Source organism: Dipodomys merriami, unplaced genomic scaffold (genome assembly GCF_024711535.1).
Source record: "Dipodomys merriami isolate MVZ:Mamm:240054 unplaced genomic scaffold, mDipMer1.0.p SCAF_10, whole genome shotgun sequence".
Lineage (NCBI taxonomy): Eukaryota > Metazoa > Chordata > Mammalia > Rodentia > Heteromyidae > Dipodomys > Dipodomys merriami.
The window spans coordinates 30,140,679-30,157,333 of record NW_027202271.1 but is presented as its reverse complement, the minus strand read 5'-3'; the positions used below and the strand labels follow the sequence as shown (position 1 = coordinate 30,157,333).

The window sequence follows — 16,655 nt, the reverse complement described above, 5'->3', positions numbered from 1 at the left end:
TACCGGCTCTGCCCACCATTCTCTTCCTGGAGAATTCTGACACACTTGGGGTCCTGCCCAGAAGACCTGGATGTCATCTAAGTGCAACCTTCAAGCAATCACTCAGACCAAATACTAATGTGTTTCTCAGCACCAATTAGAGAATTGGTTCTCAGTCCACAAAATAAATTTGGAATACCGAGTGCCATTTGCAGCTCTGTATTTAATGTAGTCTGGACTTGCTGTGTCTTTAATTATTCAATTTTTCTTCCTGCCTTTTACTCTGGAGCTCAAACTAACGGAATGAGGACATGCCTGAAGAGACCACAATCAGCTGGTGGTAGAATGTAGGCTTATCTGCCCTCTCCCTAGCCCTATGTGTACCCTGCACCTGACAGCCTCCAGAGTATCGGGGATAGGAAATACATGCTGTGATCACAGCTTAAGATCAGCTTTTTTTTTTCTTGGTTGGCATGTTAGCTACACAGAAAAGTCTTTCACCTCTGTGTTTCAGTTGGAGGCTGAAAGGTTTCTGTTAGTATCCTCATTATTTTCATCATTGTGTCTAGGGAAACCATGGTTCCCAGTACATTTACAGAACAAGTATTCCCTTGACTAAAAAATAATAGCTAGGAGAAACCTAGCCATTCTGTAATATAAATGCTGGCATGCACAGTGCATCCTCATGCCAGCACTGGGGTTTGAACTTAGGGTCTGGATGCTACCCCTGGGATTTTTTTGCTCAAGGCCAGCACTCTACCACTTGAGTCCAGCTCAATTTCTGGCTTTTTGCTGATTGGAGATAAGAGTCATGCCCCTGGCCCCTCTCCATTGGCCCCTCTCACCCTATAACCCTAGCTACTTGGAAGGCTGAGATCTGAGGACAGCAGTTCAAAGCTAGCTGGGGTGGGAAAGTTTGTGAGACTCAAATAAACACCAAAAAGGCCAGAGGTAGAGGTGTGGTTCAAGTGGTAGAGTGCCAGCCTTGAGCAAAAGAAGCTCATGGACAAGGCCTAAGCTCCAAGGACCCACACCAAAATAAATAACTAAATAAAATAAAACAAACAACAACAAAAATCCACTAAAAGACTCACAGGGGTGGAGTTGGGGAGGCTAGAATTACAGGCATAAGCCAGCTACACCTGGCTATAAGCTTTAAAAAAAATGTTGTGACCAATAGGTCATCCAATCTATACCAAGTGTATTTAAGATTTTTCCTATTCAGACTGAATGTGAATCACAGAAACTTTTGCCTTCTTAAAAATTATCATCATGCTTTGGATGCGAGATGGCACCAATTAACAGTGAGTTTTTAGTTACCAGACACTGGAGAGCCAAGCTGCCTCCCCCTGGTTGCTGTTCTGTGGACTTGAGCAGCAGACCCAGCATGGCTATGCTGGCTGCCTGCTGCAGATGGAGGAACCTTGTAGCACACAATGAGTCACACACAAGCTACTCAGCTCAAGACAGCTCTGTCAGGAGATCTAGTCTATGCTAACTTAGACAAGAAACATACTAGCGTTATGCCCTCCGGAAGAGAAGTCAGAAACAATAAAGTCCCTGTGAGGGATGAACAGGCACCTCTCTAATTGCCTTGTAGCCGAGAGACAGGACCCTGCTTGCCTCTGCCTCAGAGGGGCCTCAATTTCCTGGATATGGGTGAGTGTGACTGGTCCTCACCTGGGATATTAGAACACATACATATTTTACCTCATTTCTATCACTGCTTCATCACAAGTAAAATTGGGAGAGGTAACTGAGGGGCTTTCACCAATAGGTGCCTTATTATTTTTAATTGACTAAAAGAATTACGAGGACCCTTTGTTTCAAAACAGCTTGAGACAGGCAAGGAGAGACATCACTTCCTCTAAGTAATCAGGCCTTACAGTTAGCAGCTGCCAAGGTGGGTCTGCCCATGGTGAATGACTTTCCCCTATTGAGTTATGCACATCCTTTCTTCAAAGCCCTGTGGCACCAGAGCCCCTCCCATTGCTGCCAGGCTGGTATTACCTCATGCCTCTGGCATTCCCAAGGGTGCCCAGATTAAAACAGCTGCAACTGCAGCTGCCAAGGTTTTATGTTCTTGTGGCTGCCAAGGCTCCTGTCCACAGCTGCAACCATTCTGCCATTTGCCGAGCCATTGCTAGGTGCTAGGCATTAGCCCAGAAGCCCTGGGGTCATGACCAGGCACTTTGAGGTGTGGAAAAGCCTTCCTGGCACTTTCTTTGATCTGGGGCTTTTAGGTCAGAGAGAACTGAGTTGTCATCCAGCCTCTGTTGTTATTCAGCTGTGTGATCACTAAAGAGTAACTTAAGCTCTTGGGCCTTCATTCCTCTGTCCATAAGGAATAGAATGAATAAATGATGTTCTGTAGATTGTCTAGCTCAGTGCCTAGAACATAGAGCAAAATGCTCAGTCATCTTGAGAGGACTATTCCTTTGTGTGGGGTTGTCTTGGGCATTGTAAGGTGTTGAACAGTATCCTGGGCACCTGCTGGATACTCATCATGATCACCAAAATTGTCTCCAGATTATTGCTAAGTGAGTCGTGAGGTACAAAATGGCCCCTGGTTGAGAGCCACTCTGTTAAAAACTAAAAATGATAGTTGCTGCTATTACCACCAACATCATCGATTAAAAACCAGCATAGTTCAAGTATGTCACTGGATATTTAAAGTCTTCCTACAGAGAGAAAAGCATGTGGGAAATCTAGGAAAATCAGAGAGGCGAGCTTACCCTTACAATGATCCTTTCAGAGATGTGGGCAGACAACAGATAGAACTGGTCTTGGTTAGCAGCATACAGTCCAATCACCAGCATGAAGTATCTAATGCAGAAATAGCAGACCAATGACATCAGGAAACACAGACGTGATTTGTGCAGTCTAGGGTCACCCAGAAACTAATCAACAGTGAATCAATCTAGACAAGCTGGCTTACATAAAAGAAATGCAAATCAAAACAACATTGAGATACCACTTCACCCCAGTTAGAATGGCTATAATCAAGAAGTCTAATAACAACAGATGCTGGAGGGGATGTGGACAGAAGGGAACCTTACTTCATTGTTGGTGGGAGTGTAAACTTGTTCAACCACTTTGGAAAGTAGTATGGAGGTTCCTCAAAAGACTCCACCTAGAGCTCCCCTATGACCCAGCAATCCCACTTTGGGGCAATTACCCAAATGATCACAAACAAGGACACACTAAAGCTACCAGCACAACTATGTTTATTGCAGCATTATTTACCATAGCTAAGATATGGAACCAACCCAGATGCCCCTCAGTAGATGAATGGATCAAGAAAATGTGGTATATATACACAATGGAATTCTATGCCTCCATCAGAAAGAATGACATTGCCACATTTGTTAGGAAATGGAAAGACTTGGAAAAATTATATTAAGTGAAGTAAGCCAGGCTCAAAGAAACATAGGTCCCATGGTTTCCCTTATTTGCATTAACTAGTATATGTCTGAGTCAAGCAGAAAAGGTCAGATAAGTTGATGTTAGGGAAATGAACCCTAAGATATGTATTCAAATGTTTTTTTTTCTTTCATGCAATTGCTTCTAACATATTTATAAGATGATTTCTTTGTTGCTTTGTATGTCCATCCCCCATGGTATAACCCCTGCTTTCACTGTATTTGATGTTGGTATAATTTGTGGAGAGGAGGGGAAAAAAAAACAAATCGTTAAAACAGGGATACAGGTGGACACATTGCAACAATGAGATGTACAAGTCCTTATGTGGTAAAACGAACGTTACAACTTTGGTGGGAGGGGAGGGGGAGGATTGGGGGAAGGGCAGGGGGGATGGGAAGGGAAAGGAGGAGGCTGCAATGCTTGATAAGAAATGTACTCATTATCTTGCCCATGTAACCCCTCTGTACAGAATTTTCACAAAAAAAAAAAAGCTGGCTTATTTAAACAGTACCTTTTCCCTTCCTGTTCTTGGTTGAATTTCCAGAGAAAATGGAGAGCAATGGATTGACTCCACATTGTCCTGGTTACCCTTTCTGCCCAGTTGGAGGTGTTTGTGAACTATTTTGTAGGCCCCAAAGCAGCAGGAAAGAAGCCTCCTTAGAGATAGTGGGGAGGGGGGGAGGAGCTTAGGTTCAGCCCACCTGTGCATACAGAGTCAGGTTTCACCCCACTGCATTCCTGGGCACCAATCCAACAGGAAGCCACCAGAGATCCCTAGTTCCAGAGCCACCCAAGCCCTGGGGTGCCCTGGGCCTTTACAAGGGCACCCAGCAGGTACTGCCTTATTCTCACCCTATCTTGCTCTGGTTCATGTATCCTGTATCTTTGACATCCTCAGATCTTAGCTTTGGGCCCCAAACTGAATTACCTCCTTCTTGCTATATTTCAGTTGCTTCTTCATGTACGAGCAACGAGACTATTTTTAAGATATAAATTTGTCCTATCAGAAAGACTTTCATTTTTTAAAAAACTACATGACAAGTACTTTACCAACTTTCTTGGTACTATTATAAGGCCTGGCCCCGGGTCCAAACACTTATCCTCATTAAGAGAAAATGATATCAAATATATGTTATTTATGAATTTATTTATAGTTAGGCTAAAGCTGGAGAGAGAAGTAGGCATGTGAAGGTTTAGCAGTGGGTCTCCACTATGTTAACAAGGAGACAATCTTTCTTTTGATCAGTAAGGCTTTCTCCTGGCCCAAGGCTCTTGTACTGAGCCATGCTAACTCCCAAATGATATCTCCCATAGGGGATAATAATTCCTATCCCACCTCCCACTGCCATTATAGTAGGAATCTAGGTTTTCCAGTTCCTCAAATAAATCAGTAATAGGAATAATTGCTATTATTCTTGTTATAACCACTGAGGACTCAAAATGAGTCATGTGCTGAGCTAAGCTCTTTTCCTACACTATTAACTTCCCAAAACAGCCTTGGATAGGATATTGTTATTGCTCCCATTTTACAGGTTAGAAAATTAGTCTCAAGCCTAAAGGTAAGTTAGAAGCCTAAGTTCACCTAGCCTGAAAACAGCAGTATCACACCCCGCCCAACCCCTAAATCTGCATCCAGGGGTTCTCAAACAAACATGCAGAGGAATTAGCCAAAAAGCTTGTTAAAATACTAATTACTAAGCTCTACTTCCTGGGGTTTTAATTCACTAGGTCTTTGGTGCAGCCTGAGAATTTACATTTCTAATACATATCCAGGTCCTGCTGGTCCCAGAACCAGCAGCTTTCTCCTGGGAGAGCTCAGGTATAAATTATAAAGGCACATTTCTTTTTATTTCCTTTTTAATCAGAAAGATTATGGCCCTGCTTCAGGACCAGCACAAAGGTTTACGAAATGCAATCAGTCCTCAACCCAGGATGGCAATGAGACATGAATTTATCGGAATCATGAAGGGAATGGAGGCTGAGGAAGAGACTAGATATGCCTAGAAGTAAGAACAAAGGAGAAAGACACCTGCTGATAAGTGAAGCACATAATTTCATTGAAAGAATCAGAGATGGGAGGAAAGTGCAGGAGGCCCCGTTTGCCAGCTGGAGGACAGGAGGATCAGGGGCATTGCAGAGGCCACTTTCCAGTCAGACAGAGCATCTGACTACCCTGTCTTCACATTGACACCAATACCTCTGGTCAGGATTTGGTTTCCCTTTCTTTCTCATGTTGTTTGCTGTGGTTTCGCTGAAGTGTAACCGGCCCAGCGTTACTTTGTTGACTTGGTCAGCCACTAGGTCAATTCTAAAACAAACAGCAGAAATAGCAAGATTGTCAGAGAACACAGGGTCCTTGATCGTATCTAATCCATGCTTAGACTCTCAAGTATGTTTAGTCCCCAGTTCTTGTCTTACTGTGGAGAACAGTTTATTCCAGGTGGTGGTTATTAATCAACAATCCCCAGCATGGGCAGGAGTTGGCCACCAGGGAAGGCTATGGAGTAATACTCAGGCATAAGAAATCCCTACTGAGCAGAGTGTCTGACTCATAAGGGCCTCATGCTCAGCGGGCCACCTTCTGGTTCTATTACCTCCACAGTGGGAGCAAAAGATACTCCCTCTGAGCTGCTGCCACTGTCACTATAGCACTCACCAACCCAACTAGCAAAATTCTCTAGGTTCTTCAAAGGCACCTAGGCTTCTCCTACATGCATATGTCCTCTCTTGCCTACTGATGGCGGGCAGCCTCTCCAAAGGAAAGGTATGCACAACCTGCCAGGGCAAGAGAGGACCAGATGCAAGTGAGTACTGTTCATTCAAGTGCCTGGCTGCACCATCAGTCTGTGTAAGCCAGTCTGTCCAACCTGTAGATCCATCTTCTTCCCAGTCCAAATGGGATTGATTGAGGGTCAAACACAGAGATGTTTCAACTGCATCCCAAGCCAAATGAGCCAAAGAATAAATCCCACTTCAAGGCATTCAAAAGAAAGGACTTTCTACTGCAACATTGCTGTGTGTACTACCATCTATGCAAAATTTCCATCAACATAATCTTTAAAACTAGGGAAAAATAGAACACAAACAAGGCCACACTAAAGCAACCAGCACAGTCATGTTTGTTGCAGCATTGTTTACCATAGCCAAGATATGAAATCAACACAGATGACCCTCAGTGGACAAATGAACCAAGAAAATGTGGTATATATATACACAATGAAATTCTACTCATCAGAAAGAATAATATGCCAATTGTAAGGAAATGGAATGACTTAGAAAATATTATATTAAGCGAAGTAAGTCAGAACCAAAAATATATAGGTTACATGATTTCCCTCATTTGTGACAATTAGAATGTGCCTATAAACCTACAAATAAACACACTAGTTAAAAAGCAAAACAAACAAACAAACAAAAATATCACTGGCACATGATGAATTATACAGGTCTCTAGGCATTCACACAGAGTGAGACCAAAGGAAGACATTCTTAGGAGAGGATCACAAAACACAAGATCTATGTATATCTGATTATATAAAATAATATTTATTAAAATGAACTCCAAGAAGTGGAAACAAGAGATTTTTTTCCTTTCTTGCTGTTTTTATTTTTTTCTTTTGTCTTATTTGTTCATTTATTTATTTTGGAGAGGGGTAAGGGGGAATCACAGAAACGGTGGGAGAAAGGGTGAACAAATGCAGCAGTAATACTCACTAGATACTATGTTTAAAATGAACTATACAATTTGTGAGTAGGGAAGGGAGGGAAAAATTGGGAGAGAGAAAGGGAAGGAATGAAAAAAGAAATGTACTCTATCTGACCTATGTAATTGTAACCCATTTGTACATTACCTTTACAATAACAATAAAAAATATTAAAAAGGGAAATAATAAGTTATGTACAGTGTGAACCTGTGCACATAGATTTTCAACCTCAAAATTTATTCAATCAAAAATGTATTAGCCTCAAAATTAATTCAATTAATTATGATGCTAATTTAAATTAAACAACTAAAGGAAGGATCTAGCTAAAATCTATATTAAGAAATCCAAGTAGTTAGTGTGTTCTTTTTATCTGTCTATATTTTTGTGCCAGTACTGGGGCTTGAACTCAAGTTCTCACATTCTTACTTGGCTTTTTTTCTGTTGATCATGGAGTTTGAACTCAGTGCCTGGGCGCTGTCCCTGAACTCTTTTGCTCAGTGCTCTACTACTTTCACCCACAGCTCCACTTCTGGTTTTCTGGTGGTTATTAGAAATAAGAGTCTCACAGAGTTTTCTGCCTGTCTGGCTTGAAGCCTCCATTTTCAGATCTTAGCCTCCTATAACTAGAATTAAAGCATGAGCCATCGGCACTCAGCTTCCTCCAAAGTTAATAGCTTATTAGCAGGTTGTTTGTAATAAAGGATTATCAAGGATGGTCATTTTTTCCAATGAGTCTTTCCATTGTGTTAAAATGCGTTCAATGAATTTTCTCAGTGTTACCTTTGTTGATAAATATGTGTTCACCATAGTTCATAATATTAACATACTACTACTAATTTAGATTCTACAGTGGTTATTTTGTTTTATTTTGTTTTGCTAGTACTGGGGTTTGAACTCAGGGCCTCACACTTACTAGGCTGGCATTCTTATCACTGAGCCACGCTTTCAATCCTGGATTTTACTATAAGTTAGATAATAGATCTCCCCAAAATATTCACCAATGAATTCAGAAAAGAAATTCTTACTTAACAGGATTAAATATCTTTTTGCTTCTATCTGCTTGGGACTGTTCAATTGCAACTATTTGATTGGTGGCTTCTGCCTGTATGAAACAACAAAAAGCAAATTAACGAATATGTTAATTAATCTATTGATAAAAATGTTCATTAGCAGAGAATATTCAGGTCCTTTCCAAGACAAAATTCCAGGCTCTGAGTAGAACAAATGCCTGAAAAGACAAATAGGAAAGTGGCTCAGTCCAAAAGCAGCATGATATAGATTAAAAAAGAGAAAAAGAGATAAGTACCTGGAACACTAACCAATGAATACATGAGACAGCAGAGTATAAGCAATGAAAAGAGTGGGCTATTAGACAATTGAGCCACCAGGAGCAAAAACAGAAGCAGGACAGCTCAGAGGTTATATGCATTCGATCTGGAAGTGGTGCTGTAGCTCAAGTGGTACAGGGCTAACCTTGAGCAAAAAGAAGCTCCAAGATAGTGCCCAGGACCTGAGTTCAAGCCCCAGGACTGGCAAAAATATAAGGAATTTAATGGATCTACCCAGGCTGGTTTCAAATCTCTCCGATCTCAGCTTCTTGAATAGCTAAGAGTATTGGCATGAGCTGCTGGCACATAGCTGAAACATTCATTAAATCTATCTGCCATGCTGTGCAGAAGCACAAGCCATCTCACAGAGAAGTCTACCTGGACTCACATTTGAGGTCCAGTGGATAGCCCAAGATGGGCATGGATCTAGCCCCACTGAGCTGCCCCAGCTGATGACTGCCGAGAGAAGTGAGTTGTCACAGCCACGCCTGGAACAAGTTGGCAGATTCTGTGACCCAAATAAGTTACTATTATGTTAAATCACCACGTTTTGAGAATGGTATTATACAACAATAGACAACTAGAACACTTAATAACTTTTGACTGAATTAAATTGAACTAAGTAAATGATTTACCTTAATTCCAAAAGCTTTCAAGTAAAACATTTCTATTGGCTTTAGGCCCATTTGGGTTTTAACAAATTTGGGACTTCCCCAAACTTGAATGTGGATAGTTATCTGAAAATGATTCTTCTTTTGGCAAACAAAAGCTTCATCGGCTGGAGAGAAATTAAATCCTTTGTCTGTGACAACTCGAAAGCCCACATCAGATCTAGGAAGAGAAGAGGCAGAAAAACAGTTTCACACATTTTCTTTCATTGACAGTTTCAATTACACAAACATCTCAAGAAACTATTGTAAAGCATATTTAATCAATTGGCTTCTTAAATTTGTACTGAGGGAATAAAAATGATATTTCAAAACATAGCTGGCTATTCTCCTGGCTTTGTATCTTCTCACCTAGAAGTATATTTTCTTTGCTAAATGGAAGCATTGTTTCCTTGGACTACTTTTTCTCCTGTTTGTAAACTTTTCATGTGACTTTAGAATACAATGGAGAGACATGGCTGGAAGTTGAAGTTCCCGCATTGCTAAAAATTAACTAAGAATTAATCTCTTCCCTTCTTTAAAAAAAAAAGTCTCCAAGTTCTTCAATGCCACCACTATACTCAAATAGTCACTCAGACAAATGAGTCAGCCCATTTGATTGTCATATTACAAAATAGCCCAGTGCAGATAGCTCAGGCCTGTAACCTTCGCTACTGAGGAGACTGAGACCTGAAGACTGAAGTTTGTAGCCAGCCTAGACAGTGAAGTTGGTGACATTCTTATCTCTAATTAACCAGGAAAAAGCCAGAAGTGAAGCTGGAACTTGAGTGGTAGAATACCAGCCTCGAGTGAAAAAGTCAAGCACGGGCTTTTAGGCCCTGAGTTCAAGCCTCTAGCACCAGCACACACACACACACACACACACACACACACACACACACACACACACACACACACACACACACACACACATACACACACACACACACACACACACACACACACACACACACACACAGTGGACTGGTAAGAATTACCAAAGAACAACTTTAATCCAAAGCTGGTCATTACACTGACTGGAAATCTGCTTTCCCTAGAGAATTGCCATTTCCTTTTTATCCTGCCAATTTGGTAATAGCACTGAAAACCTACTATGCAGCTTTCTTCCACATGCAGAAATGGGATGGGGGTGAGTGGCTAATTAGATTTTTGTTTTATTTGTTTTAGCATTGCTATCCAATAGCAATGTGTGTAATATACTTTAAAAAAACTTTAAATGTTAATACTTTTTAAAATGTTTCAGTTTTACTAAGTAAGCATATAAATGTCTAACATCATCAGTAGAGAAGAAAATCTAAAAGTTGGAAAATTATTTGGTGAGTGATAGTTATAGGACATGATTTTTAATCCCTCGGAGTTCCTAAATACGGACTGCTTCCTTCAGAGAATTAGCTCTTTGTCAGAAGCACCAGTAGAGGAGAGCTATACTTACTGTACTAGTAGTGCCACATGCACCTTTGCCCCCTTGATTTCAATGTAGATGGCCATCTTTATCATAAACAACACAGAATTTCTTTTCTTTTTTTGGGGGGGGGGGTGTCCGGTCATGGGGCCAGAACTCTGGGCCTGGGTGCTGTCCTTCAGCTCTTCAGCTCAAGGCTAGCGCTCTACCACTTGAGCCACAGCGCCACTTCCGGCTTTTTTCTTTTTGCTTACGTGGTACTGAGGAATCGAACCCAGGGCCTCAGGTATGCAAGGCAAGTGCTCTACCACTGAGCCACCTTCCCAGCCCAAACACAGAGTTTCTTAATGTGGCTCTACTTCCAGAAATAGAAAGTATTAATGGGTCTCTTGGGAAAGAGTGTCCATGTTCTTTGCAAGGTAAGCACTCCTCCAATTGATCAAAACATTGGGCCACTGATTACCTTCAAGTGGCTGATCAATCAAAGGCAATCACCATCAGCATGCTCACCAGCAGCAAAAGAAAAATTCATTGAGCAGGGAATTTGGTAAAGACTACATGTCTTATGCCATCTGGAAACGTGTACATTGACTTAGATTTCTACAATTAACCTGCTAACTGGCTAGAGATGAATAGAATTGTATCCATGAGGAGTGATAAGAAATGTCCTGATTGAGAAAAGTAAAAAGGATCTTTTCTGCCATGTTTGATGCTTCATCATCACTACTCAAAAGTAAATGAAAATGTAAGGCTTACAGTTCAGATATGAGCTCTCGCCTGAAACTGAGCAACAGCTAGATGCCAAAGCTGAATCAATCAACAAAAATTATACTGAAGATTATGCTGAGCTTTAAATGCCAATCTCTGATCACAGAAACCTGTTTATTCAAGAAAGTCACTTCTACTCTGAACATAAAAAATTAAGCATAAAGTAAACTAAATTGGCTTTTAGGAGTTCTTTTGAAACACAAATTTAAGCATCATTCCCAAAGATATTTGATAAAATTGTAATCCCTAACTTCATCGCTTTTAGGTAATCCAGGTAAACAACCTTTTGAACAAATTAAAGGTAATTATCTATGAAGAAGTAAGTGATTTTTCTATCTCAGTGACATGAATAATGAAATCAGGAGTCCCTGATTTATCATCTGGGTGAATATTGCCATCCTTTTTAGCTTATGAAAAGCAAATTATAGCTAAAATATTCTAAATAAGTCTGCTTCTATAACCTGTGTTCTCGCCCCTTTTTTTCTAGATCAATGGAGCAAAGATAGACTATTAAAGTAAGTTTTTAAAAAAAAATCTCCTCAGCTGGGCACCGTTGGCTCATGCCTGTAATCTTAGCTACTCAGGAAGCTGAGGATCACGGTTCAAAGCCAGCTTGAGCAAGAAATTCCATGAGACTCTTAGCTCCAATAAACCACTAGAAAAACAGACGTGGCACTCTGGCTCAAGAGGCAGAGCACTAGCCTTGAGCTTAATTGCTCAGGGACAGTGCCAGGCCCAGAGTTCAAGCCACAGACTAACCAAAAAAAAAAAAAAAGGAAGAAAAAAATCTCTTCAAATTAGAAGAGAGATGACTCTTACTTCAAAATAAAAGCAACTAAGTCAGAAACATAGTGACAGAAAAGCATTAAAGTTTTAACTAAAACATAAGACTGGTTGTAACATTTTCATATCTTGGTAATCAAGAAATTCAGCCCTAAAAGACAATCAAATGAAAGCCATGACTAAAACTAAGACCTAGGACTTTCACATTTTATTTTCTCTTTCTTATTCAATTGATTTTTACCAAATTTTTGTTGTTGTTGTTGTTGTTGGTCATAGGGCTTAAGCTCTGGGCCTGAGCATTGTCCCTCAGCTCTTCAGCTTAAGGCGAATGCTCTACCACTTGAGCTACAGCGCCACTTCCGTCAATTGATTTTTATGATCGTTAATTAGCTGTTTAAAAAAGTTTTTCTGGCTGCAAAAAATGGTAATTTTATATTGTGCCTCCTACATCAACTCACTAGACTCTAAGGAACCTATTTCTTCCTTCTAGCCCACCTAACGTAAGTCCTAGGGATAAGCTTATTATTTACTAATATTTTGTGATAACTCAAAAAAGCATTTTCAACCTAGCAAAACTGTAGAAGCCTTAAGAAAGTAAATCAAAAACTAAAGAATAAATAGATGACTTAAGGTTAATAATTCATGAATCCACATTTGTGTGTGCGTGTGTGCATGTGTGCGTGTGTGCGCGCGCGCATGCGCACACACGGCAATATTAGGACATAAAATCAGGGCCTGTGCACCTTAGCTATTTCAGTCAAGACTGGTGCTCTATTATTTACCATAGCTAAGATATGGAACCAACCCAGATGCCCCTCAGTAGATGAATGGATCAAGAAAATGTGGTATATATACACAATGGAATTCTATGCCTCCATCAGAATGAATGACATTGCCCCATTTGTTAGGAAATGGAAAGACTTGGAAAAAATTATATTAAGTGAAGTAAGCCAGGCCCAAAGAAACATAGGTTCCATGGTTTCCCTTATTTGCAATATCTAGTATATGTATGAGTCAAGCGGAAAAGGTCAGATAATGTGATGTTAGGAAAATGAACCCTTAGATATGTATTTTAATGTTTTTTTCTTTCATGCATGTGTTTCTAACGCATTTATAAGATTATTTCTTTGTTGCTTTGTATGTCCCTCCCCCACAGTATAACCCCTGCTTTCACTATATTTGATGTCAGTATAACTTGTGGAGGAGATTGGGAAAAACAAGTCGTTTAAGGATACAGGTGGACCTGTTGACAACATTGGTGGGGGGGGGGGGGGAGGACTGGGGGGGAGGGGGAGGCTGGGAAGGGATGTGAAGGGAAAACAAAGGAAGAGGCTGTAATGCTTGGTAAGAAATGTACGCATTATCCTGCCCATGTAATTGTAACCCCTCTGTACAGTATGTTCACAAATAAAATAAAAATAAATTAAATTAAAAAAAAAGACTGGTGCTCTACCACTCAAGCCACACCTCCACTTCTAGCTTTTTGGTGGTTAATTGGAGATGAGAGTCTCACAGACTTTCTTGCTTGGACTGGCTTCAAACTATGATTCTTAGATCTTAGCCTCCTGAGTAGCTAGCACCACATCTATTTTTTAATAACTATAATGTCCTAAAATAGGGTGAAACTTTCCCAGCATTAGGACAATTTCTATCATTTTATTTTATATAGTCTGTATGATTTAATATAATGAAACCACCTACTATGACTGAGGCTAAATAATCAACATTTGCAGAATATGTTGACAATGAACTTGATAGTACTGATTTGTAGCACAAATGTTAAGGATGGTCAATGGCTAACAAGGTATCATGGTTCTCCAAAAATGTTCTGTAATAAAGTAAACTAATAGCAAGATTAAATATTAGTGATTTGGGCAAGCTCTCTTTTCCAAGCTTTACTTTAAACTAGGCATGTGATCCCAGGAAGATTTCTCCCTTTTCTAGCATTTGGTAGGTAAATTGTAGTGAGCTAGATTAATAAGTCAGGTTGGTAACAGCCAGAAATTCATATCTTGATCATTTATTTATTAGTATATAACACATAAGGTGTAAGACAGACTTTCCCCTTGACCATCCCATCTGATCTGTGGTGACAAATACTAGAATTTGGTTCTGAGATTCGGTGCTTCTCCCCAGTCTCCACCGTAATGCCCACGACCCACCCCAAAGCACATTGCTAAAGCCTCTTACAGTTTTTCATAACGACTGTCAAATAAGCTATGCCAAGGAACACTTTGGTATGGCCACCACTTCAGAGCAGGAAAGCACTGGTCCACACGCACCCCGTTCTGTCCCTCGCTGTCATGGGTCTGTACATCACTGCTGTGGTTCCTACTTGTCACTGGAAAGAAACAGGTGGGTTAGAATCCCCCTACCATACTGTCTTCCAAGACTCACAGACAGATATGCAGAGCTACTAAGCAGGCTAGGGGTGAGGTGGGAGCTGCTGAGCACTGAGAGAAAGAAGTACAGCTGGTTTCTGACAGCATCTGTAAGAACAGCTTGGCTCAGGGAATCTCTAAGAGGGAGGCAGTAGACACTTGCGGGGCGTGGGGGGGTGAGGGGGTGGGAGGGGGGGATTTCATCCTCGAGACTTCCTGAAGAATTTCTCTTCATTTCCAGTCTGTGTGGTTCCAGGGAAGTCTCTATCTGACCTAAGGAGGGTAGGTGGCCCACGGTACAGTCAATCAAAGAATAGTATTCAGTATTTGCATCAGGAATGGCCCAAGTGGCTTCATTCAATAAGCAGAGTCGATCTTATCATTTCAGGGAATGTAGGTTCCAAGATGATCCCTCTTTTACATGAGATTTAAACCTGGGAAACAAATTCCCAAGAGCTTCTGGCACCATTTTGGTACAGTGGGAACAGCCCATCTAGGAATGAAGCCAGTACAACAACAACAACAAAATTAACAAAAGGACTTCCAGGTCCTGATAAGATTTGAATTATAGGCCTAATCTTAAACCCTTGGATTATAAGAGTCAATAGCTTTTCTGAGTTTTTATATACCAGAGGGTGTTTTGTTTTTTTAGTTTAGTTAGGTTTTCTTTTTTGTCGTTTTGTTTTTAAGAATCTATGCATTTTTGGGCTGGGAAGGTGGCTCAGTGGTAGAATGGTTGCCTTGCATGCATGAGGCCCTGGGTTCGATTCCAGCACCACATAAGCAGAAAAAAAAGCCCGAAGTGGTACTGTGGCTCAAGTGGTAGAGTGATAGCCTTAAGGTGAAGAGCTGAGGGACAGCGCCCAGGCCCAGAGTTCAGGCCCAAGACCGGACCCAAAAACAAAAAGAATCTGTGCATTTTTGTTTTAGTAATGCAGCCAATATATCCTAATTCTTGGTACCACAGATCTTTGTGGTACCAAGAATCTGTTGCTCCCACTTAGGTTTCTGATTTCAGATGCATTATATACAATCTAACAAAGCTCAGGTACAAACTAGAAATAAAAACATGTCCTCAGTCTGCCTTGCAACATGTCACAGCAGAGAATAAGATAGAAGTGAAAGCACTTTCCAAACTTAAAACCAAGACAACGTAACACAGAGAAGCTCTTGTTGGTCTGTTATATTAACTATATGAAACTGCCACTTCCACATGCCAAAAATAATCCAGTAACAGCAACTTCACAGGGACAATCATTATCTTTGCATAAACCCAGTTAAGCTGTCGATCTCAATTTGAGTATGCCTCCCAAGCCATTCATAATTTACGTAATGTTATGTAAAATGCTATTGTGGTCATTGTTGTTCCCCTTTCTTCTAACTCCTTACCATCACTCATGGCTGGGGTGAAAGTGAGAAGGAAATGGTGGGTGATGGTAAGACCAGGTGCAGGCTGCCATCAATAACACCACAATGAGCCCCAATATATGTTACCAAGCTACATAAGGGAAATGGGAGCAAAGGGCTGGGTTTTCTTTTATTATTTCAACTCTTGTTTCTTTCTACTCTCACTGTGTGTTTCATAGTATAAATGAACAGGGATGCTTCAAGTTGCTTTCAATGATGAATGTCACAGAAAACATGTATCTTTTTTTGAATATAGGAATTAAATATCACATAAGCAAAAATATATTTTTTTGTTTCTTTGTGTAGATATAAACTACTGAAAGATGGACAATAAAAGCTCCCTGGTGTAAAAATCTTCTCAAAAGCAAAAACAAGAACAATACCTGGTCATGGCTCTGCTTCCATCAAATTCTCAGAAAGGAAGAGACTCGTTCTTCTTTTTTTTTCCCTCTCTCATACTACTGAGAGAAGGTCTAGGAAGACCTCTTCCTAGGTATAGGCTCATTAGGTAGTACGATATGCTCAGTGATGCTTCTCAACCTTCGTAACGTAGTTAGGAGATAGGGGTTCTCTGTGTGTATGCTGTGGGGGAGAGGGGTTATTGGGACTTGAACTCAGGGGCTCGTGCTTTTTTTTACTAAAAGCTGGTGCTCTACCACTTTAGACATACCACTTTTTGTTGGTAAATTGGAGATAAGAGTTTTAAGAGACTTTTCTGCCAGGGGTGGCTTCCAAACATGATCATCAGATCTCAGTCTCCTGACTAGCTAGGATTACTTGTGTGAGCCAACAGCACTTGGATAGAAGCAAAG

General features: G+C 40.6%; 1 protein-coding gene across 1 annotated transcript in view; it reads right to left on the bottom strand.

Moving 5' to 3' along the window:
* Nucleotides 1-16,655, bottom strand: part of Myrfl (myelin regulatory factor like) — a 111,673-nt gene that overhangs the window by 42,355 nt on the left and 52,663 nt on the right. Inside the window, exons 6-10 of the mRNA XM_070036765.1 lie at nt 14,246-14,396; nt 9,070-9,265; nt 8,132-8,208; nt 5,600-5,710; nt 2,715-2,805 (exon numbers count right to left, since the gene is read on the bottom strand). Of these exons, the coding sequence (XP_069892866.1) occupies nt 2,715-2,805; nt 5,600-5,710; nt 8,132-8,208; nt 9,070-9,265; nt 14,246-14,396 (626 nt within the window). The remainder of the gene's footprint in view (nt 1-2,714; nt 2,806-5,599; nt 5,711-8,131; nt 8,209-9,069; nt 9,266-14,245; nt 14,397-16,655) is intronic.